Source organism: Mobula hypostoma, chromosome 3 (assembly GCF_963921235.1).
Source record: "Mobula hypostoma chromosome 3, sMobHyp1.1, whole genome shotgun sequence".
NCBI lineage: Eukaryota > Metazoa > Chordata > Chondrichthyes > Myliobatiformes > Myliobatidae > Mobula > Mobula hypostoma.
Window position 1 is genome coordinate 93,544,076 of NC_086099.1, and position 23,355 is coordinate 93,567,430.

The 23,355-nt window shown below is 40.3% G+C and overlaps 1 protein-coding gene across 1 annotated transcript in view; it reads left to right on the forward strand.

Moving 5' to 3' along the window:
- Positions 1-23,355, forward strand: part of LOC134343716 (collagen alpha-1(XXV) chain-like) — a 168,686-nt gene that overhangs the window by 17,915 nt on the left and 127,416 nt on the right. Inside the window, exons 4-9 of the mRNA XM_063042467.1 lie at positions 1,869-1,928; positions 4,284-4,400; positions 5,043-5,078; positions 9,639-9,665; positions 19,563-19,607; positions 22,849-22,893. Coding sequence (XP_062898537.1) covers positions 1,869-1,928; positions 4,284-4,400; positions 5,043-5,078; positions 9,639-9,665; positions 19,563-19,607; positions 22,849-22,893 — 330 coding nt within the window. The remainder of the gene's footprint in view (positions 1-1,868; positions 1,929-4,283; positions 4,401-5,042; positions 5,079-9,638; positions 9,666-19,562; positions 19,608-22,848; positions 22,894-23,355) is intronic.

The following is a 23,355-nucleotide window of genomic DNA, read 5'->3' on the forward strand; positions in this document are numbered from 1 at the left end:
TTCATGCACAACAGTGTCCAGAGTTTACAGAGAATTGTACAAAAGCTAAAAACATCACCCAGTGAGCAGCAGTTCTTGGGGTGAAAATGCCTTGTTGATGAGAGAGGTCAGAGGAGAATGGCCAGACTGGTTCAAGCTGACAGGAGGGTGACAGTAACTCAATTAACAACAGTGGTGTGCAGAAGAGCTACTCTGAATGCACAACATGTTGAACCTTGAAGTGGATTGACTACAGCAGCAGAAAGTAGTGAATATGCACTCAGAGGCCACATTATTAGGTACAGGATGTACCTGATACAGTGGCCACTGTGTGCATTTCCCCAACGAGTATGCACACTGCTCTCTGGTGATTGTGGCAGATGCAAAAGGCGACAAGACCAGCTCAAGAGCAAGGCTGAGAGGCAGGCATTCAGCCAGCCCACTCCCTGCCTCTACATGCATTAACTCTAGACAGAATGAGGTGTGCGCTGTGCCTCTCTGTTGACATCCCTCTCTCCGCTTCAGCTTCAGGCAAGCGCAGAGGAGCTTCAAGGGCTGCAGCAGTCATTTACAGGGTTCAGCTGGGAGGCCCATATTCTGCCTGCACCTTCCAAAAGCAGGGGCCGTGTCTTCAGGCTGTCAGTACACTGATGTCGAAGGAGGCTCACAGTGTCTCAACAACTGGTGAAGAAGCCTGGGTCGTTTCCAAGTTGGAAAATTGAGGTGCAGACCACACTTGCACCAAGTACAACCACCCTGAGAACTCCTCACACGTGATATCCAGGTTCATACTGGTTATTAAGAGGCAACATCACGCCCTCAGTCTGAAGTGTTGTTTAATCTTCCCTCTCCACTCAAGCCAATTCTTGTTGCCTTTCTCGACCCCTCTGAATGAGATACCAAGCACCTTCAGGTAGGTGAGCCAGCCATTATCAGAAGCCATGGCCTCATGCTTCTTGCCATTGACTCTGTCCAACCCCCATGGTTGGAGACGCAGTTTGATGTGGACCCCAGCCGTGGATCCAAGCCGAAAGAAGTGATGTCATCCACATACAGGGTGACTTTAACCGTGGTTCTTTAATGTGACTTCTACAAGTTTGTGACACAGTCTGAGGAAAAGTCCAGTCAAGTAATTGGGCTGAGACTCTGAAATAAACCCTAATGCTAAAACCAAAAATCAACGCCATCTCTTTCTTTTCAACTTATTTGGAAGTAGGTTCTTTAAGGGGCTTTACTACTTTACTAGAAATCGAAACCTTATAATACCTGTTTGTCCTAAAGCAGATTTTAACCCTGCAGTAATACAGGATATTTTCTGATTTGTTATTTTTAATGTTATTGACTTCCCAACACGTATATTTGGTGAAACTACCTATCAAGCAGTTTTTTCCCCTACACTTTTTCCCATAGACTTCTATAATCATTGCTGCCTTGAACTTACTGACTTACTGAATTCAAGCCCCCAGTAAATCCTGCCAAATGATCATTCTTCATGTGTGACCTGAGACTTAAAGAGTTATTTAAAACGATCTTGCTGAGCAGGAAACTGTGAGGAAAGTTGGATTAGCTGCCTGTGTTGTAATCATACTTCTGTAACTACAGACACAATATTAATTATAGAATTGAAATGACATAGAATTAAACAAAGGTACGATGGAAAGTCTCACAAAAATATTGCAATGCAGCAAAAATCCTCTTGGCCAATTTTGGGCAAATCATTCTGTAATCTTAGTACAGTTCCAATTTTAATTTCGGGGAGTGTCTCAAATTCATAAGTAAACAAAGAAATAGTAGCAAAGTGATGTGCCGTGTTTTGAGTTGAATTGTGAAAACCTTGTGCTGTTCTGCTGTGTTTCCTTGTTTGTTCCTTTGCTGTGTTGTGTTCCCAGGGTCTGCCCGGCTCCCCGACTGTGGCGGCTCTGCACACTAATCAGATCCTCACTGTCAAGGTTTGTGGATAACTTGTGCATGCTCAGTCAGACCTCGACCAGCATACTATCATCGTTGTTTGATTTGCCAAGTCTAAATGTTTCACAAGAAGTTGTAGGCAGTTATTAATAACAAGGCAGTGCTTAACTCAGTTGATCAAACTAAGAGATAAGCTATTCATCACTGTTGGCCTCTGTGAAGTAAAGCTCACATTATTTAATTGAGGAGATTTGAACGTTTTTCACTTCCTCACCTCCACCAACGTTTAATTTGGCTGAAGCACTACCTGGTTGGAATCAAGTCTATGCCTAATTGTGTTTCATTCATGGCAGCCACAGTAACGCACCAATAATCTGCCCTCTTCAACCACAGCACCCACATGCATCAGGGCTGCAAGTTACGGCAAGGCACGGTCTCACAATTGAGGCGGTGATCACAGTCCCTACAGTAAGTGCTTTGGCGCATAGACATGATCTCCAGCACAAACAGTGCAGCGAACGAATAGATAGGCACAGAGAGCAAACTAGACATCCCATGAAGGCTGTGCAGGTTTGGAGACACGGTGCAGGGTATTGTCCATTGTGAGAAGTAACAAACGTATGCTGGACTTCACTCAGTTTTGGCTGATACGGCGGAAATAGAATTGTGCACGTTGATGATGGCTTTACGTACGTGTCTGAAGTCAGTAAAAATGACACCTGCACTAGAATGATTTATGTCCAATCCAATTTATTTGGCAAGGCTTCCACTGGAAATAGATGCAACAGCATTAAAAAATGCACAAACAGTTCTTATATGCAAGTTATCGGCATGATAGATCCAATTTCAAAGCAATTCCATTTCAAGCCAACTAGAATTTTTTTGGGATAGCAGAAATGGGAACTTTATCAAAACAGTGATCTTTCAAAAGGATCCTGTTTGTAAATTTAATTTGATCACATTTAATGAATCACAAATATATTCGAGTTTTGAGCAGATAATGAAGGACTATTAATTCAAATAAGTTTTAATTCAGTAAGGAGAAAGAAGAAATCTTACAATTTGGTAGCTAATTCCCAAAGTATTCGTGAACTTTTAATGACTATGTTTCTAAAGAAAGCTTTCTCTTAAAATGTTGATCTAATAAAGCAGATCAAAATGTTTCCATTCAATTGAGTATCTGATACTAACACATGTTTAATAGTGAGATCTAGGGGTCATGTTCCAATGTTCCATATGTGTATTCATCATTTTCTTTGATTAAACACAGAATTAGTATGCTGGACTAATGTCTGACTGAATGCATCACTGTAAATTCTCGTGGTTTGGCACATGGAATTTATGCCAGTCTGCTCAATGGGTATTATCTCAGAAATTAATACACCATGATTATACAGTAATTGAAATGAATGGATTTATTTTAAGATATATAATAAGATATCAGATTGACAGTTAAACAGAGGTCATTTCACAAATTGATGAGCATATACTTTTTTGGGTGATCAATATTTTGATTGAATATTCCACTTACCAATATATTTTATATGCAGGGATCATATTTAGGATACATCAAATTTAAATGTTCTGATTGGAATTATTTGAATATTTTTAATATTAGTGGCAAGCACATGGAATAATTAGCTTCATGTTGGCATTAATTTTAAAACTCACGGTGCTAGGGCTTTGTGATAAAGGTGTTCAATAGTAAGAAAGGCATTTTTTTAAAACTGGGTAAATAAATTGATAATTTGCATCTGAACTTTTAGTAAAATTGATGAGAGACAGTTGGATCAAGATTAGGATTATCAATCATATTAATTTCTGCTTCCTTGGCATCATATTGTGGCATAATATGGGCATTGATGTGGCATTTATTCCATAGCCAAAATCCAGTAGTATATGTAGTTGGTAGAGATGTTAACCTGCTGCTCATAACTGTTTCTCCACCTTCTTTTGAAACCTTCCCTTGCCACTCCTTCACCTTTCTGACCTCTGATCTCCAAACTCTGACTTTCCCTGCCTGATCAGATGGCGTTTCCATACCCAAGAGTCAATCATGGGTTCCTCTCGGCTGATCAGCAGTTTATTAAACGACGCCTCATGAAGGTAGTTCTAGTGCTTGTAGAATTCTTCTTTGCATTCTTTACTGTAAATATTATTCTCACTTTTTCTTGATTTTCTTTTATCTGCATTAAAATTAGAAAAAAAACTATTTGCTGCTAACTTAATTATCTCGGCATTGTCACACAATTGAATTAAAATTAATTGTATTTATTCGTATTTGTAAAATTTAAAGATACCTTCCCATGTGACTTTGCCAATGTACATAATAATACTTCAAAGAACTATTTAATCCATGTCTTATTTTATTCACACACATTTTCACTGCTCTGTAGGGTGATCAAGGACAAGCTGGTCCACCTGGTCCACCAGGGCCTCCTGGTCCCCCAGGCCCCCGTGGTCCTCCAGGTGACACCGGAAAGGACGGTCCTCGAGGAATGCCAGGAGCACCTGTAAGAACCCATCTCAATTGTTTTGGTGCACTGTCTTATAATTTCCTTCTAATGTATTTCAAAACTGAACCAAGGAGCAAGAATGCATATGATCAATGGGTGTGTGCTCTCCACCGTGGGTAGCCTTCTGGAGGAATCTCGTAGTGTTCAGATATTGATAAAGGTGGAGGAAAGGAAAATTGTGCTGACTTGCCTAGGTTCTGCTTCTGTGGTAAACTCGTTTATTACTATTGTCATATGTACCAAGGCGCAGAGGGAAAAGGAAACTTTGGTTTGCAGACTCAGATCAATTCATCACATCAGTGCACTGAGACAGACAAGGGTAAAGCAATAACAGATTGCAGAATATAGGGTTAAAGTTACAGACAAAGTGCAGTGCAGCCAGACAATAAGGTGCAAGACCATGACAAGGTAGGTTGTGAGATCACGAGCCCTCCTCATTGTACAAGTCCCAGCAAAGGGCTTCAGCTCAACGAGAGAAACTGGGGAACACACGACCTGCTGCCTCTCATCCACTGAGATTGAGCAAAGGACATTAGTGTCATCTTAAAAAAAAGCTATTACTTTTCCTGATGGACAGTAAATTATCAAGATCGCAGGTTTATCAAATATATATACTGAACCAACATTCTTTGATCATAGGGAGAAACAGGATTAACAGGTCAACCTGGATTGATGGTGAGTACAATAAAAACCATCGTGTAATGGGAAGATGTTCTAAATCTTGGAGGAAAGGTGCAAGACAATTTTGTAATGGATGAACTTAGTAACTTTCTGTTTCCTGTGCTCCCAACCTAAGTGACTCCCAAGCAACACTTCATTTTCCATCACGGTAACCTCCGACCTGATGGCATCAGCATTGATTTCTCCAACTTTCAGAAATTTTTACCCCTTTCCTCTTCCCTCTTCTTTAATTCACCACTCTTCCCTGCCTCTTACCTCTTCTCCTCACCTGTCTATCATCTCCCTCTGGCAACCCTCCTCCTTCTCTTTCTCCAGTGGTCACTCTCTTCTCCTATCAGATCCTTTCTTCTCCAGCCCTTTACCTTTTCCGCTTATCACTCCCAGCTTCTTACTTCATCCTTCATTCCCCCCCCCCCCACCTGGCTTCACCTATTACCCTCTAGCTTGTGCTCCTTTACCTCTGTCCACCTTATTCAGACACCTCCTCCCCCACCCCGTCCTGAAGAAGGGTCTCGGTCTGAAACATCGACTGTTTCTTCTGATGCTGCCATTTTGTGCAAGTTGCTCTGGATTTCTGGCATCTGCAACATCTCTTGCATTTAGACTTTAAGTCACATCCATCTTTTGTGTCATTAAGTAACGTAAGTTTTCCTCAATTTGCTTTTAAATGTTCCCTTGAGATCAATTGGTGTGAATTGATCCAAAGGATTTGTATGGGGAATTAAGTCATTTATCAGCAAGTACTTATTGCATATTTTCCAGTTGTTTCATTTGGTTGTCCCACAGTGGCAAATCCAGCCAATTTATACCAACAGTTTAAAATTTTAATCTATTACATTACCTTAATGTGGAAAAAGGAATTTTAGCAATTATATGTGTGCTATTTTATTGGAAGTTTAAGTCTGTTTATTTTATTAGTTAGTTAAATTGTTCAGGAGGAAAATGCTCCAATTTTTATAGGTGAGAGTGTTAGTGATCTGTGCAACCTTTACAACCAATAAATTTTTGAGTGGAAACTTTTAAAATGGCAACTGGCATATGATTATATTCACCAAAGAGTTTCAGTTTTTGCTGACTTGAAAATGGCTGCAACTGCCACAAATTCCACCATTTCAAATGCACATCAGTCAAAACTAGATCTTGGTCATGAATTTCATTTTGGTATACACTTTTCTCACTGTAAATTTCATTGAAATTCTTGCCGACTGAAGTGCAGCTGAGTTCTTATGTTAATAGTTTCTGCTGAGCAACTTCTCTGCCACCGAAAGACTAATTTCATATTTACAGATCTAATTTGCTCAGATTTTTAAAATCATTTTCTACGCGGTTATTCATGCTATTTCAGCTTTTATCATAATATTTTGTATCTTCTGACATATATTTCATGTAATATGTTAAAATGTTGTTAAAAAGCAGTATCTAGATTTTTATTCTATCAATTCTTAAAACTGAATGGCTGAAAATGAAAATGAAAACTGAAATTCGCACCAGAGTTCACCAACATTTTTATCAATGGTGGAGGAAGCTGTCTTTCCATTTTCACTGACCCTAGAATATGGGTCAGAATTTTACAAGCTTAACTTTAGCAACATTACATTGATGGATTCAAGGAACAACTTTTGCTTTGACTCACATAGAGATGTATAGTTAACAGGACCTTTGGCCTAATTTGTCCATGCCGACCAAGATGTCAATGCGAGTGAGTCTCATTTGCCTGTGTTTGGCCCGTATCCCACTAAACCTTTTCTATCCATCTACCTGTCCAACTAGCTTTTAATATTGTGATTCTATGGCTTCCTCTGGCAGTATGTTCCAAACATCCACCACCCTTGAGGTTCTTTTCAAGTCTTTTAGACTCCACTATCCTAGGAAAAAGGCTGTGAGCTTTCACCTTATCTACAGATATATAAAATTATCCCCATAATTTTATATATCTATATAAGACTCCCCTCAGCCTCTGACACTCCAGTAAAAAAGCCCCAGCATATCTATCCTCTACTTACTACTCGAGCCCTCCAGTCCCAGTAACATCTATGTGAATCGTTTCTGAACCACTTCCATCTTAATGGCATCCTTCCAAAAGCTAAGGAACCAAAATTAGGCACAATATTACAAGCGTGGTCTCATCAGCAAATGGTACATTGCCAACAAAACATACTCAATGACTTGACCACTGAAGACATATGAATAAAATTCTTTTGATTGGGATTAGGGCAAAGAGACATCCTGTTATTCCATTCCACTACATTACAAGGCCGTACTTTGCTGTAGCCGTGAGTGTATCTGATTCAGTATTCTAGGCTTAAGTTTACTGAAAGCAGATGCAGTTGGTTTCATGCTATTTATTGCTGCTATCCCAACTCCTTGGAACTGTTTGCTGGTGTCCAAACTCTTGGATCTTTCTTTATGTTAGTCCTCCAAAACCTAATAAAAGGAAACAGAAAGCCACATGCCATCTGGCTCTCTTCACGTTTCAAGAGGAGCAACTGCTTTTGAATTCGAGCCAGTGTTCCAGCTGAGAATTGAGGTTGATTCTGCTGGAAATAATTCAGATCAAAAGCTATGAATACTGATTATTATTAATAAAGATTAGTATTTCAGAATGCCCATGCCCATCTAGATTAGCCACCATTATCATTTTATTCTTGGCTTGTAGAGTGGAATCTTCCTGGCTCAGGCTCAACGTCTTCAATCTCCCTACACCTGTACTTGCATTGCCCAGATATAGAGACTAGCGCTACCCATCCTGGGCAAAGCCCCATGGACTCCAGAGCAACAGCCACCAGAGGGCAGCAGAGCCACCAAGCAGGTCCTCTCCCTGAATGACAGCAAACCCAGTCAGCTATGCCAGCTATAAAATCTGAAAAACATGGATATCTCTGATATTCTGAAACACATAAAAATCAGTAAAGCAGGATCTGGACTAACATTTCTATTTAGGTTTTGGCTTACAGTTAAATAGACATGATGTTTTTGATAAAGAAAAGAACTTTCCTTTTCTTTTCCTTTTTACCTGAAGCTTTACAACCCTCAAGGTATGGATACACCGATCCTGTACTTTGACTAACCTGGTGCAGTATCCAAGGCAATTTCGCTGCATAACTACTGGAGAATTTTGCTAAAATGGAGCTTCTCATTTTGGACTCCATTTAGCATTCCAAATCCATTGGTAGATTCAGGATTTCGACATTTAACCACATTATCAAGGAAATCATTGATTTGCTTCCATTTAAACAATACGAGCCAAGTCATTTGGAGCAATATCTGGGCCACTATTTTTTCCTCATTATCAACATCCGTGTCAGAGACAGCACAGCATTAGGGCAATCGGGTGCAATCTGAGTTGTGAGAGACTTCCAAAGGGAATAATGTTGTGCCAGGTTTCAATTGAAAGTGCGGCTGGTTCCAAGAGTCACACAGCTGCAGCTGATCAGTGCTTTTCGCTTTCTGACAGCAAACTTTCAAGCATTTCACTAAATGACCTCATTGCATGTTAAAATTTGCCCTTGATTTCACAGCAGTTGAAGGAAAAGGTCGGAAATAAGTGCATCAAGCTTTTGCAACTGGGCTTCTGTTTATTTCTGTAATATTGATCTACTCTTTTAGCTAGAAACAGATGTTTGTTTATCAGATCACGTTTTGAAAAGAATTTAAGTGAGCACGGATCTTCGTTGCTTTCTTGTCACACCTGGCAAACCGGTTTTAGAAGAGGAATTAAAGACTCAGAGTATTTTCTTTTGGGAGTTAAAGGAGGATTATTTTCACACTCTAGGTTGTCCATATAATTTCGAAAGAGCTTAATCGAACGTCCCAACTCTGAATAACAATTGTTATTCTGGGGAGTCAAAGAATTGTGACCCCCCTTCGACCAACTATTGCCATATGTGCTACAGGTGGATAGTGATTATTGGACCACAGGATGCTCTTTCTTAAGCCTCTTAGATTCTTTCTGCCGGAAATAGCAAAGTTAATGAAGGGAAGCTCATTTAAGATCTGGAAAAAGGATAAATCCATCAAGCCTAGGAGAAAACAAATAAACCTACAGTCATTTGCAGAGCTTTCAGTGCTATATCTAAAAGTATGAATCTCCTTATCTGGCTGTGCTTTGGCTAGATATTGTTTTTGAATTGACTCACACCCCTGAATTGCACTGAGGTAGGTAAAACTTATGGTTTAATGAAATGGCTTTCAATATTTTTGATTTTGATCTGCAACAAAGCTTTTTTCAATGTTTAAGTGATATGGGAACAAAAAGAAAGAAAAAACGATAAAGAAGTACAGTCAAAATAATACTTTGCACGAACATGCTAGTGCAATAGATTAGAAAGATTTGGTGAATCGAGCCACCAAAACCTTCTAAGAGTGCAAGCAAAATCAGATTTAACCAGCTGATTTTCTTCATAGAGCAAATCACTTTTCTCATCTGCGCCCGTGATCTGCTGATTAATACATTTCAGTTTGATTAATGCACTTAAGCAGTTAGACCTTGGAAATCAGTCATTTATGCTAATGTCTTAAACTAGTAATAATGACTTAATGTGTTTGTTTTTGTAGGGACCTCAGGGACCACCAGGACAAAAGGTACAATATTGCCAATACTGGAAAAGCAATTAAGATGTTTATTGACAACACTTGACCCAAATCCCGAGGAAATGGGCTACTGTAGTTCAAGAAGTAATACTTGGCCATCACTGCGGTTTTAATGATTATATCACTAGAGTTTGTTTCTACTTTCAATACAATTTGGAAAAAAAATAGGCAGCTTAACATTTTCTTTAGAACTTGTATGCAAAAAAATCACTTTAAAAGCAAGTCACTGGACTTCATTGATGGCAATGCTGTGGAATTTAAATTTGAAACATGTAGGGATACATTTTCTGTTACAACCTAATCAAAGATTAATAGATCACTACCACATGATTGATACTGAGCAAAACTTTCTATGTGTGACTGATGAATGGGATTTGCTTTTGCTGTGAGCAGGGAGCTGCTGGTGTTTTCCTCTTTCTGAGGTAACTTGATGACAGACTTCCTGAACCGTCTGTCAGCACCTTTTACAGCTATCAGAATTGGCTGCCAGGTTTTTTTAATATATAAACTCAGCAGACAATTTATGAGATTTCTTCATTATCACATCATATAGAACACCAGTGGCATATTCTTACCTCACAGTGACTCACCGCTTTGGAAGCACCCACTGAACAGCAAAAACAATTTTTTTTTAAAGATGGAATTCGTTGCCTTGCTCTTTGTTTAGTTTGCTGTGCTGCTACAGCACAAAGCATTTAAAGGCAACAATAGTTTCAAAAGAGTGCGCAGAAAAGTGTGAAATTAATTTATGGGTTTTTTTTTGTCACCCACTATCCTGCCATGTCTTGAAACATGGACACAAAACTCAAGGCTAAAAGCCTAGTTGACAACTGAGGGCTGTGCCACATTTTAAGATATGCCTCCTCTCAGATGAGACTTTCCAGACCCGCGCAGGCAGACATTAGCCGTCCCTCTTTTGAAGAAGAGTACCATTCCAAGTACTCATTCAGATACAAAAGCAAAACTACAGCAAAAGCTACATAGAAAATGTTTGAACACTCAGCAAGTGTGGAGAGGGAAAACAAAGAAAAAAAAACAGATACTTATGGCATGAACATTGACTTCTCAAACTTCTGCTAATGCCCCACCTCCCCCTCGTACTCCATCCGTTATTTATTTACTTATATACACACGTTCTTTTTCTCTCTCTCCTTTTTCTCCCTCTGTTCCTCTCACTATACCCCTTGCCCATCCTCTGGGGGTTTCCCCCTCCCCCTTTTCTTTCTCCCTAGGCCTCCTGTTCCATGATCCTCTCGTATCCCTTTTGCCAATCACCTGTCCAACTCTTGGCTCCATCCCTCCCCCTCCTGTCTTCTCCTATCATTTCGGATCTCCCCCTCCCCCTCCCACTTTCATATCTCTTACTAGCTCTTTCAGTTAGTCCTGATGAAGGGTCTCGGCCCGAAACGTTGACTGTACCTCTTCCTAGAGATGCTGCCTGGCCTGCTGCGTTCACCAGCAACTTTGATGTGTGTTGCTTGAAATTCCAGCACCTGCAGATTTCCTGGTGTTTGCGTTTTTAGATGCTTATTGGCTTCAAGCATTACATCTGTTACTGTCTCCTAATGAGTATTTCTAGCATTCACTAGTTTTATGTCAGATTACTGAACATATACCAGAAATCATCTTTATCCTGAGCAGCCAGAAGAAAAAAATCATGACTAACTGATGATATTTATTCATCTATAAATGTTAATAAAGAAAATAATTTGGGCATTATTATAGTACTGTTTATGGGAGTTTACAGTGTGCAGATTGGCAGGTACAGAGAATATCTTGTAACATGATTAAATATATAGCTGTATAAAAATGTGAATTAGAAGCATGAATAGGTCTTCCTCAAAACTTTCACCATTTAAAAAGCAAGGTAAAGGTTAGATGTAACTTTGTTTTTACAATTTCCCAATTTCTGACATTGCACACCATTTATCAGATCTTTGCCCATTTACAATCTATCTATATCCTTCGCAGCCTCACAGCATATTTTTCCACCTAATGTTGTGTCAACAGCGAATTCAGCAACCACTCCTTTGAGGCTTGCATCCAAGCCATTTATGTTCTGTGAAAGGTACCACATTGACTGTAAAGTGCTTTGGGATCTCCTGAAAGAAATGTCAATGGTACTATAGAAATGGAAGTCTTTCTTCCCAAGTTAAATGGTATGAATTTCCATGATTGTTCGTTGAGATCCAGTTTCATTTACTTGCTCAAAGTTTCCAAAATCAGGTTTTTTAAAGACTGGGAAAGATTTCAGTTTTGAGAATGTGTTTCAATTAGAAATAATGGGAAGAGACTTTTTTTTGATATACAGCAAAGAATGCAGGAAGGACAAAGATATATAGAATCTATTCACATATTCCTTAATTTATCAGCTGGTTAGTAAAGTTGGCTACCTCAGCTGAGTTATTATATCAGATGATTTCAGAACATATGAGAAAATAAAGAGGCAATTGGGAATATAAGCAGTACACACAAAAATATATTCTATGAGGAATACTGGAATATGAGCAGGGTAGAGGTAGTTCAGAAAGCTATTTAAATCCAATATGAGGGATTACGTTTATCAGGAACCTGAGATGAGTAACAAGTGCCATTATTAAATGAATAATCGACCTGTGCATTAACTTATTGAAAACATTTAACATTTCAAAATGCTGGCGATTGAGCTGAGCTGAGCTTTAGTTTGGACATTGCCATTTTTTTGTTTCCTCGCGGCATCCAAAGTTAACTCCATCCCTGGACATCATCCTCGTTGAGCAAAGGATTCCCCGAACTTCTCCTGCAACCCTCATAGAAAAATGCACTGATAGAATTTATTTATCCTTTCAAACATTGCTGTGGGCTTCATTTTATGGCAGTCTTTAACCTACTTGCATCCGGAGATGTTCTAAGTTTTTTTAAAATTTCAACTACGTGTGTTAACATTCACCAAATCAAGGTAAAAGTTAGGTTGAGCTTGGGTTTCCCCGACCAGCACGATTGGCTGTAAGTTTCATTCAGTACTTATTTTACAGTTTGTTGCAAAGATATTTATTAGTGTTATTCTTTTATTGATTGAAATATTTTGAATTGTCTGTGATATCATTCATAAACATGGTACTATCAAACTCTAATGAGAATGATTCAGTCATATAATTCAAAGGCAATCTCACTCTTAAGAAGTTGGATAATCGATCTTGGTCAATCTGTTCTCATGGCAACAACTGTATTTGTGGAACATGGTGAAGAGTTGAGCATCCTCCTCAGAAACCCACATTTGGTTCTCAAGTTATGACCCCAGTGTGATATCAGCAGAAAAATGGCAATATTGCCCTAGCTTGGGGTTTACAGTCCACAGCCCAAATTGATATGGAAACTATGTAGAAGAGCTACCCAGCACATTAGTGATATGGGAAGTCAGACCTGGGTATCCACAGTCCTTTCTGAGTGAAAGCTTCCCTTGGCTGTCCCAGAGAGTCTACAGTTGAAATCTAAAATGTCTGTATTGCAAAGATCTGGCATGGAGACTGCTTATGGTACACTCATAAGAGTCTAAATGCATAAATAATACCATGAAAGCTTAATAAATTAACTAATATTTTAATACTAAGCTGTCACAGACTCCTTACTAGTCTTACCAAAAGTACAGAGTGATCGAAACACGGGTGAATGACATTGTATCTCCAAATCAGGCCCTCAGAACAATGCATTAATATGATATTAGACATGCTCAGAACAATAAAGTAATAGGAGAAAATACCATTGCATTTTTTACTTTAGAATAATCTATGAAAAGTTTACAAATCCACCTATTATTCATAGCAGTACATTTTTAATTTACTCTCCCTCATTGGGTGGAACTCAAGATTCAGCCAAGAAAGCTGAGCTCACTGCATGGGAGTAAGATACCTAATGCTTTGAATTACATAATATGAATGAAACTTCATCAACACAGTCCTCACATGAAAACTTCGACAGTCAGTGAGGCAAGGTTAGTGTGAGCAGACAGATGCTGGCTAGAAAAACATTGCTATGATCTCAATACATCACAACAGGCAAAGACCATAAGACATAGGAGCAGAATTAGGCCATTCAGCCCATCGAGTCTGCTCCACCATTCCATCATGGCTGATTTATTATCCTGTTCAATCCTATTCTCCTGCCTTTTCCCCGTAACCCTTGACACTCTGATTAATCAACAACGTATTGACCTCTACTTTAAATATTCCCAGTGAATTGAGTTACACGACCATCTGTGGCAATGAATTCCACACATTCACCAACCCCTGGCTAAAGAAAATTTTCCTCATCTCTGTTCTAAGTGGACATCCCTCAATTCTGAGGTTGTGTCCGCAGGTCCTAGACTCAGCCACTAGAGGAAACATCCTCTCCACATCCACTCTGTCCAGACATTTCAGTATTGAATAGGTTTCAATGAGATCCCCCCTCATTCTTCTAAATCCAGTGAGTACAGGCCCAGAGCCACCAAACTCTCCTCATATGTTAACCCTTTCATTCGTGGGACCACGTAGAATATGTCAGCACATCCAAGGCCAGCATATCTTTTCTTAGTAAGGGGCCCAAAAGTGCTCTGCCATCATCCCTGCTGGTATCACCTTCCAATCAAGTTCGGTCAGCTCCTCTCTCATGCTTCTAGAATTCTTTCTATTCCATTGTAAGATTGATACATCTGATTTTAGCTTCTCCTTCTCAAACTGCAAGGTGAATTCCATGATATCTGCCTCCTAAGTATTCCTTTACCTTAAGCTCCCCAATCAAATCTGGGCCATTACATAACACCCAATCCAAAATAGCTGATCCCCAAGTAGTCTCAAGCACAAGGTGCTCCAAAAAGCCATCTTGTAGGCATTCTACAAATTCCCTCTCTTAGGACCCAGCACGAACTGTATTTTCCCAATCTACCTGCATAATATTAAATCCTTCATGATTATCACAGCATTGCCCTTTTTACATGTCTTTTCTGTCTCCTGTTGTAATTTGTAGTCCACATCCAGGGCATGTATATAACTCCCAGCAGTTTCTTAACTCTACCCACAAGGATTCTACATCTTCTGATCCTATGTCACCTCTTTCTAAGGATTTGATTTCATTTTTAAACCAATTGAGCTGCTCCACCCCCTCTGCCTACCTGTCTGTCCTTTCAATACAATGCATATCCTTAGAGATAAAGCTCCCAACTATGGGCTTCTTTCAACAACCACTCATAGAGGTCCACATCGTCATAGCTGCCAATCTCAAACTGCGCTACGAGATCATCTACCTTGTTCCATATACTGCATGCATTCAAATATAACACCTTCAGTCTAGAATTCAGCACTCCTTTTTGATTTCGGCCCCTTGTAACACTTTAACTCATCCTATTGACTGCAATTTTGGCCTATCATCTGCCTGTCCTTCCTCACAGCCTGATTACACACTGCATCTAGTTGTACTCCAACTGCCCCATCCTCAGCCCTATCACTCTGGTTCACATCCTCCTGAGAAGCTCCAGCAAGCCTACCTGCAAGGATATTGGTCCCTCTGAGGGTCCAGGTGTAACCAGTCCTTTATTGTTTAAGTTATATCTTCCCCAGAACAATCCCAGTGATCCAGAAATCTGAACCCCTGCCCCCTGCCCCCTGCACCAATTTCTCAGCCACGCATTCATCTGCCATCTCATCCTATCCTTACCCTCACTGGCACGTGGCACAGAAAGCAATCCAGAGATTGCTACCCCAGAGGTCCTGCTTTTCAGCTTTCTGCCTGACTCCCTGATTTCTCTCTTCAGGACCTCCCTTTTCTTACCAATGTTGCTGGTATCAATATGTGCCACGACTTCCGGCTGTTCACGTTCTCCCTTTGGAACGCTGTGGACCCAGTCTGAGACAATCCTGACCCTGGCACCTGGAAGCCAAAATCCCATCTGGGTGTCTGCTTTCTGCTCCTCTAATTATGGAATCCCCAATCATTACTGCACTCCGCCTCCATTGCCTCTGAGCCACAGAGCCAGACTCAGTGTCTCAGTGTCAGAGACCTGTTGCTAGGGCCTCCCCACCCCCCACAATAGTATCCAAAGCGGTACACTTATTATTGAGGGAATGGACACAGGGTTACTCTACACTGGCTGACTTATCCCCCTCTCTCTCCTGACTATCATCTAGGGACCTGCCTTCTGCAACTTAGGGGTGACTACCTCCCCATAGATCCTATCTATCATCTCCTCATTCCAAAGGTCATTGAGCTGCAGATCCATTTCCTTAACATGGTCTCTAAGGAGCTGCAGCTCAGCGCACTTTGTGCGGATGTAGTTATCAGGGAGACTGATAAGGTCTCCTGACTTTCCCACATCTCAAAGAAGGAACATACCACTACCTCCAGATTTACTCTCAGTGCACTAGCTATGTACTGAGAGAGAAAAGAAACTTGCCTACTTAGAACCTTTGCCTGTACTTGCCCATCCTGTTCTCGTCTAAGCCTGTTGAGCCAAAGCTAGACCGCTCTAACCCTGGCCCACTCCAACCATGGCCACTCCACTTACACCTCCTTTCTTTTTATTGTCCCACACTGATTTCATCCCACTGAAAGAAAGCTGAAGGCTCCCGAGCTCTTTTTAACCTTTGTGCTGCGTCACCTCTCGCACTGATTTCTGCCCAAAGGGAAAAGGGGGAAGCAAATACTTGTAGTTCTTCAGGCTGGAGCACTGAGAGTGGCAGGCTGAAGGACAAGAGAAGTTGTAGGTACAACCTGTCCTCCACTAACAAAATGAAAATTTGAGGAGAGATTATGTTTCCTGGTGGCTGACTGTGGGAATCGTTTGTGTCGGATCAACATGGATGAGGGGACCTGGAAGACCTAACTTGGGAAGTAATTTAAAAGAGGAAATTATGTGGAAAAATAGCAGAAGCAAATACTTAATATATGTTAGAGTCAACTGAATTTTATTGAATTAGTTCAGGGAAAGGATATAACAGAATTAATATTGATGTTATCTGTGTGCAATAACAGCAGCATTTTTAAATGATACTCATCAAAAACAAATCACATTGGGGAAATTGTAGAAGTGATATCTGTCTGCCTTTTGGTGTTCAATGTCTCTTCAGCACAGACACAGGAGTTTGATGCACACTGCAGTCTAGCTGCCAGTGTGTCTGACATCCTGTTCTGTCACTAGTCTTGCCACTGTGACCCAGTGGAGATTCGAAATCATACTAAGCTGACTGTGGAATGCAGATTCTCTTCACGTTTGATCTCTCAGCTTTGTGCCAGCTACATACCATACATGTAATGACCGTTTGGTTGGAAGTCACCAACCTTCATTTAAAAAATTACCTTCAGGTTAAATTTTGCTTTCAGTTTACTTTATAATTATGTTTTATAATTGGGTTATAACAGTTTGCTACTTTAACCATATTTAAAAATTTTTAAATACATAAGCTGTGGATGGTAGCCAGAGCTATTCTGGGCAGGGTCTCAGGTTTCACCTTGTAGAAGTGGGGGAACACAAACAAAATGGATACCACAGAGCTGGAACAGGTTACTAAGTCCATGAGGGATCGTGGAGCTGACAAATAGGAGGTCCAGGGTGGGTCAACCACAAACTGGCACAGAAATATTGGATCAGGCACTTGTGACACAACTGTTCTGATTTCTTTTTTATTGGTGAAATATTTCATTTGCCAGGTATAAAGAATGGTGCTTGATCAAATACATGGACTGCGGACCGTTGCTTTGAATAAGGCATTGAACCAGCTTCTGCTTCTGTTCTGTCAGATTGTTGTAAAAGATATTCCTGGGCCATTTTTGTACAGGGAAACTCTCAGCAGGGTCTTGAACAATATCTATCCCTACCTTTTGATGACTATTCCAGAGGACTTTCTGTGCTCAAAGTTTCAGACATAATCAAATCATTCTCCCCTGTATCCACACCATACTGATGAGAAGTCTGGACAGAGTGACAAGTGGGAGGCAACGTAAGACAGCAAGTTGAGGATTTAATTCAGGTTAGGCCACAGGAATCAGAGATTTTAGTGAATTACTGCTGATAGAGTGTCCAAGGATAAATATGAAATAAAGGTGAAGAGAATTAACAGTGACTTGAAGAAAAACATTTTTTGCAGCATGTGGTTGGAATCTGGAATGCTTTCCCTGCAGACGTGGTGGAAATAGGTACTGCTGTGGTGCTTGAGGAGGAGCTGGATAAATACATGTTGAGGGCAAAACTGCAAAGCTGTGGAGATGGTTGCAAGGCTGAAGAATGGGACCAGTGAGTGGCTCTGATATAGAGCCAGGAGTTGCCTGCAACTTGCAGAACCTTGTGTATAAATTTACTGCTCCATTTCAGATATTACAACAGTAGCTACATTTCAGAAGTTCTTAATTGACTGTAAAATGCCATGCTGTGACCTAAGATTAGGAATATATTAGTTAATAGGCAACTAATTGATATTGCCTCCTGTACTCGTATCAAATGTTAGAAATACCTTTGATCAGTCTTCTAATTAATGCTAAAAATAATGTTACATTATACTTTAGAGAAGTGATCCATTGCGGAATAAACTTGTAGAGAGATGAGGATTATTGAATCACCTCTAATGTAAATTAATATTGTAGGTAGTCATTTGAACTCAATGCGATGGGCATTTTGTTCATTCAGAATGTAGAGTTCTTTAAGACATAGATTAGCCAGGTGGAAGACATCTCTGTCCTGAAGATATGAACCATGTGTTATAAGTACATTTATTCCTTTGAGAGAATGCTACAGAACTTCAAACCTTGATATTGCTGTTATTACAGAGCTAGACTAGTGTTCATAACATCCAGTTCTGTAGCCTGCAGCATATAAGATATTTCCTTATCTCTTCCACATGGAGCTTTGTGGAGCTCAGCAGAGACGAGCAATATTCCCCATCCACCATTTGGTTTCATTCCTGGCCAGAATTTGGAGAAAGACACAAAGGAAGTAAATCCATTTTGGAAGTTGTAGCAAGTTAAGGGTTAAGACACTGATGTGGCAAGGATGTGGTTTGTAGGTAGTCTGCAGAGAGCCCAGGCAAGAAAGGTCTTTTAAGAAAAGTTTTCAAGAGCATAGCTTCCCTTTGCCCACCAAGAGACTGGAGCTATTTGACATACTGAGACAAGATAAGGATGCAATCTGAGAATTCAAGGCACACACACCAACAACCTTACTAACTTCGAAGTATCGGTTGTCAGCTTGTATTTTCTATTGACTTTTAACACTTGTAATGTAAATGGCGATTGATCTTACAAAGAAGGAACATGAACATATCCAAGGTGACCAATTGGTCAATATCCGTAACTCCTGGCCAATTCTGTATCTAAATGGCATTTCTCTGTTTAGACTTTGGAACAGTGTGGTGACGGGGCCTGTGTTGTCCTCCCTGTGCACAAGTAAAAAGGAGTGCAAGTTTTCAGGGTCCAGTTAATCAGCGATGACACACCCAGCTTGTGAGTAGTTCTGTATCTGTCCCCACAGGGAGGTGATCAAGGAAACAAGAACACAAATGTGACTCAAAAACCTAGGTGACCAACGCTTCAAATGCTGAGCAGAATTTTCAGTTGGTCTATAAGCCAATGAATCAAATTGTTCGGCTGAATTACATTTGCATAAAGTTGTCAAGGACATTGATGGGCTGAATGGCATCACTTCCTGCTGTGAACTTTCTAGACTCTGTGATTCATACCACAGATGACTGAGAAAGTGCTTGGACGATGCAACTTCTTTCAAATAGCAGAAGATTTTGAGAAAAGATGTTGTTAGAAATAATTATTGTCTTACAGCAGCTTCACAAAGAATTCACAGCAGCAATAGTCAAAAGTTGTATCTTTGCAGAAACTAATGAGACTACTGCCTACTTGGAATGTAATTTGCACACTTCTTGTGTATTTTAGGGCTCTATAGGAGTCACTGGTGTACCTGGCTTTCAAGGGCAGAAGGTAGGAAACCTCACAATTGCTTTTGTCATATTCCATTCACACTCTGTATTGACAGAAACTGAGGCAGCTGCATTCAGGAGATTCTTTTACAAATCACTTTAGAGTGTTCTTATACAGCGGTCAAAGAACTTTGTTGACCACTGAGCTAATTTTAACTAAAGGAACAGCACTTAAAGCTTTGGGTGGGACGATGTATCGAAGTTTTCTCCATCTGCTTTTGTTACCTGGGTTTGCGTTCAACCCCTTCTGAACAGTTCCTCGGCCACAGACAATCTGTGGAACCCAATGGATCGAGCAGCATCTGTGGCAGGAAAGTAATGGTTGACATTTCAGGTCAAAGCCCCGATGCAGGCTTCCAAACTGAAAAGCTGATGATTCCATTCCTCCCACTGATGCCACTGAGTTCTTTCAGCAAACTGTTGCTGCATATTCCAGCGTCTGCAATTGCTTGTGATTGAGCACGTCCTCAGGCTGGATGATGTAATTAATCTCAGTTCCATTCCTCACAAGTATAAACCCATTTCAGGGTGCACAGTTGCTTTTACCCTCTCTTGCTGTGATTGACTCAAGTATTCACAATAGTGCCATTTTCTCGGACTCTTCTGTTTACGTATTAGAATGTACTTCTATTCACTGTGGGAAATATAAGGAAAAAGTTCCCTTGGCATAAACAAGAAGGAATTTTGGGGGTCTCAATCTGTGTGCAAATCGCTGTCACCAATGCTATCTAAGAAAGTACAGCAGCAGGGTAAAGTTTTTCGAGTCCACTCTAGTTATGTCACAACATCACCAGCAGTCTATGTACTCAAAGGCTCTCATGTGAAACTCCAAGCCTTAGAAATTTCTGCTTGCTGGTGCGAGCTAAATGTGCACATAGTTTTGTGTGTTTTTACTTCATTTCTGAAATATTTTAACTTTAATTTTCAGAAGTGGAGGTTACGTGCTACCAAGCCCATATCGCATATAAAGCATATTTGACCAGGAATGAATTTGGGTCGCTCCATCAAACTTGAGACCCCAGAACCACCAGAAATGTTCAGTCGCAGTAAAGTTCAGTTCACTTCAATAAAAGTAGGACCTATAGCTGACCTGTGAGCCAGTACTAATATGAGGAAGAGCTTCAGGAAAAGTGAGAGAGCAGTCACCACTACATACCTGTAAATATGTAGCTTCCAGTTCTCGCCAACTTGGGAACAATCTAAGCAATATGAAATCACTGATAGGCTCAGTGCTCATGAACAGATAAATGTTAGTAATGGTTTCATATTTGCAAATGCAAAGTTCAAATCTGGTTTGTGTTACACAGACAAGACACCGAATTGCAAGTATCAGTCCTGTCCAATCAGATGATGAAGTGATTGGATCAAACAGCTCGAGTGGGGATTCACAAGAATGACTCTGTTTCAGAAATAGATGAATGATGAGTGTGTCTGGACAGTTGAAGAAAACAGTCATTTATTACCAGCAGACTTTGAAGTCGAACAATTGGCGGCAATATTAACCTCAATAAAATTCCTTTCAATTGACTCAGCTAAAATCTTTGTTGTGAGAGTCACAATGTGCTCTTTCTCCAGTTCGGCTGGTTCTACATTTGTTACCTGAGTCCCCCAATGTTTTCAACTGAAGCCCTGAGCCAGTGGCTTAAACACCAGCTTATGTACAGGGTCTCAGATGGGTTTACCCTTTATGCAGCATTTCATTACATCTGTCTGATTATCCTCGTGGATCATCTTATACAGTAAATGCAAACCCTTCTCTCCGAAGTATCTTTCTGGAGTTTGTACCAAGTTGAGAGGGCTCAGTAAATGGCAAGAGCACATGTGGTTTTTGTCCCAGAAAAATATCATGGTAATGAAAAATAATAGTTCAATCTCATTCATATTTCTTCCATGTAACCAAAAGAAGTTTACTTCTTATGAAGTCATTGTCTTTACCGGTATAATCTTAAAGTGAATCCACTTTCCCGTTGTCCTCCCCTTCAGTTTCACTAAGGATGTAAGTATCCATATTTACATATTTATGCTTGAACCTTCGACCTTTCATCTCCCCCTGCCCTCTCTGTGACCTAGAAACATTCATCAAAAGGGGAGAGGTCCACTGGACTAAGAGCAGAAGCTGCTTGCAGCAGTTGCTAAGTCAGACAACCTCAGTGGGATGGAAAACAATGCCTTCTGCTGAGGTAGTGAGAAGTGTTTTCCTACATTACTCAGTCAGCCACTCCCACGTGGGAGGAGGTCGCGTACTGTAAGAGCAGAGTTATCAATAGAGTCCAGTTGAATACCCAGCAAGGCTGACACGCTCCCTCTATATCGAACACAGCAGCTTCCACTGGTATTTCTATTTTTGTCAGCTGGACAACCGAGATATGAAATTTGGAAAATTCTGTAGCGGGGCACAATTCCAAACTTGGAACTGTGACGTTTCACGAATAAAACAGCATTCCATAAAGTCATTGGAACAAACAATTACGGATGCCAGAAATCCAAAAGTAGTGCAGAAGGTGCAGGAAGTGGTGAGCAGGTCAGGTAACATTCTCTGGAGAGTTAAATAGAGCCGCATTCTGTGTCAGTCATCTTTCAGCAGATCTGGGAAGGGCAGAGAGAACTCTTGTTTTAAGTTGCAGAGGTATAAAGGACAGGAAGAACAGAGGGAATGTCGGCAACGGGGAGCCAAGGTGATCAACACTGTACATATCAGCATTTAGACACAGATGAGAAAATAAGTAAAACAAAGTGAAACTGAAGTATTGAAGTTGAGTCCTGAGGGGTTCAATATGCCATTCTTTAAGCTTGCTTTGAGCATGGTTGGAACAGTATAGGAGGTGGTGGAGAGAGGTCAGATTAGGAACGGATGGTAGGCAATTGGAAACTCAGGGTCACCCTTGCAAACTATACAGAAGTGTCAATAAAGCTTCACCTAGTTTCTCCATTGCAGCGAAGTCAATAAAATCATATCTGGTTCCACAAGGTAGTGTGCATAGATGAACAAAATGCCTTACCACTCCTAAATGACTCATGTCTCAAGTACCTGTGTGTGTGTTTTTTTTCCATCTGAGCCAGCTGATCTTCTTTGCATTAATAAATGCAGCATGCCTGTTATATAGAGCTCTTTATACAAACACATGTCCCTTTAGAAAAGAGTGACAGTGGTATCAAGCTGCATGCTTTGAGTTTGAAGCTACCTGTGATCTAATGCACCAAAAATCTCTGCTCATGATTCACATCTAGTAATTCTTTTTCAGGGCGAACCTGGTTTGACTGGAAAGGACGGTGAACCAGGTTCCAAGGTTTGTCTGTTTTCTAGAATATTTAAAAACTTTTTGTACTGTGCTGAAAAAGGTGCCAGTATATTAATTACAAATGATGTTCTTGGAGCAATAGGGGTAAAGTGCTGGCAGATTGTGGATTGCAACCTGTATTCTCCAGTGCAAACAAAATGATTTGGGTCAGCTAAGTGAAAATGTCTCAATATTAGGTTCAAAGTGGAACTGGAATGCAGGTTGTTGCTTCACTTCCAAATCACTGAAATTAATGAATTTCAACAGCAAACACTGAAAAACATGTTTTTAGTCACAAACAAAAACTTGATGAGCCTTTGTACTGTTTTCCTGCAGCCCAGATTATTTCAAAGGTTGTACAATACCCAAAGTATATTGCTGGTTAGATATTCCACCACATGAAGTTAATAAACCTGATACTGTTCCCTCATTTAAAGAAAACAGATTTTAATAATGCTCAAGGCTCAAACT